The following is a 2500-nucleotide window of genomic DNA, read 5'->3' on the forward strand; positions in this document are numbered from 1 at the left end:
ACCCCCGTCACTCAGCACCTCTGCCAGGAGACCACTACGCACCGTTAGCCTGGGGAGCAGCAGGGAACAACAGCAGTCCATCTCAAGGTCAAGATAAAGGAGTCGCCCATAACCGGCCGCACACACGTACACACTTCTACATGCGTCCAAGACTCACCTGTGGAAACAGTCGAGAGCTGCCATCCCAAACTCCACCCCTGCCACCCCGCTGGCGACGCCCCCTGCCCAGCCCTGCTTCAGCACGCCCTGCACTGCACGGAGGGTCTCGTGGGGGATGTAGTTGAGCTGGAACACCACCTGTCGGAAAGACAATGTGTCAGTAGTGAGTGCTGTCACTCTAGACTCTAGAGTGATGTAATGCAGGATTCAACAGAGATGATGTCGTGAGAGAGTCCAGGGAGATAGCCAGCATTGTGTGTGTATGTGTGTGTGTGTGTGTGTGTGTGTGTGTGTGTGTGTGTGTGTGCGTGTGTGTGTGTGTGTGTGTGCGTGTGTGCGTGTGTGTGTGTGTGTGTGTGTGTGTGTGTGTGTGTGACAGGCAGGGAAAGGGGTCTGATTTGATTAGTATTAATTGAGAGGGGCCTGTGGGTGCGTTGGAGCCCCATATGGTTTTGGGGTAGTGGGTCCCGGGGGGTGTGTGTGTGTGTGTGTGTGTGTGTGTGTCTGTAGTTGTGCATTGCTTACCATCTCCAACAGTGAGAAGAAGTGTCTGTGCACAGGGGCTGGTTTCCGCCACACACAGGCAGCGAGCTGGGCCAGTGACTGGACCGTCCACTCCAGGAGGAAGAAGTTGGCGCAGTCCCGCTCCCACACGCTCCGGACGGTCCTGAGGATCTGGCAGCAGAGCAGGGAGTCCTCCGAGCGCAGGAAGGAACCCTGCAGGAGCTGGAACGCTGACAGGTTCTTCACAGCCGCGCCTGGAGACACAGAGGAAGGAAGAGAACCAACTAGAAGATGCAGCCGTCACACACATCTGTTAGACTGAGCATTCCTCAGCTTTAGTTCATCTGGAACGGAGACCACAAAGGAATTCTAATTCTAATGTAGCTGTTTAATGGGCGACGGCTGAGTGGGAGTGACAGACACCGCTGTGCTTCAACTCCCAGCTCTTCATCACTGAACTACGGAAGGTGTTTGACACTACCAGGGTGCTCTCGGGCTACGAGGCAGGCAAGCGACTCACCGCCTGCAGACAGGGCGATCGGCTGGTAGCAGACTACGCAGTGGAGTTCCGCACCTTGGCAAGAGAGACCGGGTGGGAGTTGCGCGCTGTGGTCGTCCTATACGCTCAGGGGCTCTCGGAGGTCATGAAGGACGAGTTATCCTGCCTGAGAGGTTGGACAACTTAGTCGACCTCTCTCTACGGGTGGACAATAGACGCCGAGAGTGGGACCGCGAGAGAGGGTCGGCTAGGGGTGCGCTTCTCCGCCCTACGCCGGGTGTGGAGCCAGCTCGGAGCTTCATGGAGGGACCACTCTACGACGAGCCTATGCAATTGGGGGCGGCTCGCCTTTCTCAGACAGAGAGACATCGCCGTCAGAAGGAGGGGCGCTGTCTCTATTGCGGACGGAGTGGTCATCTGCTAGCCACCTGCCCAGATAAGCCGGGAAACGGGAGGGCTCGCTAGTGTCGGGAGGGGCATTAGTGGGCCGCGAACCACCCTCAGCTGTGGGCGATTACCGGACCTTTTTTTGGGTAACGCTGCAGTGGGGACGCTGCATACGATGGGTGTGGGCGTTGGTTGACTCAGGGGCGGGGGGTAACCTTATGGACACGGGCCTGGCCCATGAAATGGAATGGACTTTATTTGTCATTGCTACAGTACAGGTACCAAACAACGAAATTTAGGAGGGGTGGCTCCCCTGGTGTTAGGAAAGGATTTTTTTTTTTTTTTTTAGAAAAAGCATAAAATCACAAGAAGGTAAGGAGCTGGTTTACATCAATAAAGGCTATGTACACAATCCACTGTACTATACTGCACAGATAGTCAACTAGGGTTGTCATATTGCACAAAAGTATTTTTTCACGTTATTTTAAAGTGTCACAGTTTGCAGGCTTGAAATGTACATGTTTGTGCCTCAGCACTAGCTGCCATACAATCCGTCCGGACTGTCCTGGGCCCAGAACTTAGGCCTTTGCTGTGTTCAGGGCCTTGACGGCCCTGTGGTAGAAGCAGTTCTTCAGTCTGTTTGTCTTAGCGGCCGGGGTCCTGTACCTCCTATTCGAGGGCAGCCTGATAAAGTGTACGTGCCCAGGGTGGGTCGGGTCCCTGGAGATCTTGGAGGCCTTCCTGAGACAGCTCAAGGCTCACAGACCTCCCAGTTCCGGTCCCGGTGCGCGCCTTGGATGGGCGGCCGCTGGGTTCCGGAGTCATCACCCAGTGCACAGGACCAATTCGACTCCAGGTAGAGGGGGAACAATGGGAGCAGGTTCAGTTTTTTATTATTGAGGCCCCGGACTCTCCTATTGTCCTGGGGCACCCCTGGCTGACATCCCATAA

General features: G+C 55.5%; 1 protein-coding gene across 1 annotated transcript in view; it reads right to left on the bottom strand.

Annotated features, from left to right (window-relative positions):
• wdfy4 (WDFY family member 4) overlaps positions 1–2500 on the bottom strand; it is a gene marked incomplete at its 5' end in the record, with an annotated part of 65247 nt that overhangs the window by 46274 nt on the left and 16473 nt on the right. The window contains 3 exons of the mRNA XM_080527028.1: positions 1–49; positions 158–297; positions 685–917. The exon at positions 1–49 is cut by the window's left edge and continues 85 nt beyond it. Coding sequence (XP_080383154.1) covers positions 1–49; positions 158–297; positions 685–917 — 422 coding nt within the window. The remainder of the gene's footprint in view (positions 50–157; positions 298–684; positions 918–2500) is intronic.

Source organism: Nansenia antarctica, assembly GCF_963989245.1.
Source record: "Nansenia antarctica genome assembly, chromosome: 1".
Classification (NCBI taxonomy): Eukaryota; Metazoa; Chordata; class Actinopteri; order Argentiniformes; family Microstomatidae; genus Nansenia; species Nansenia antarctica.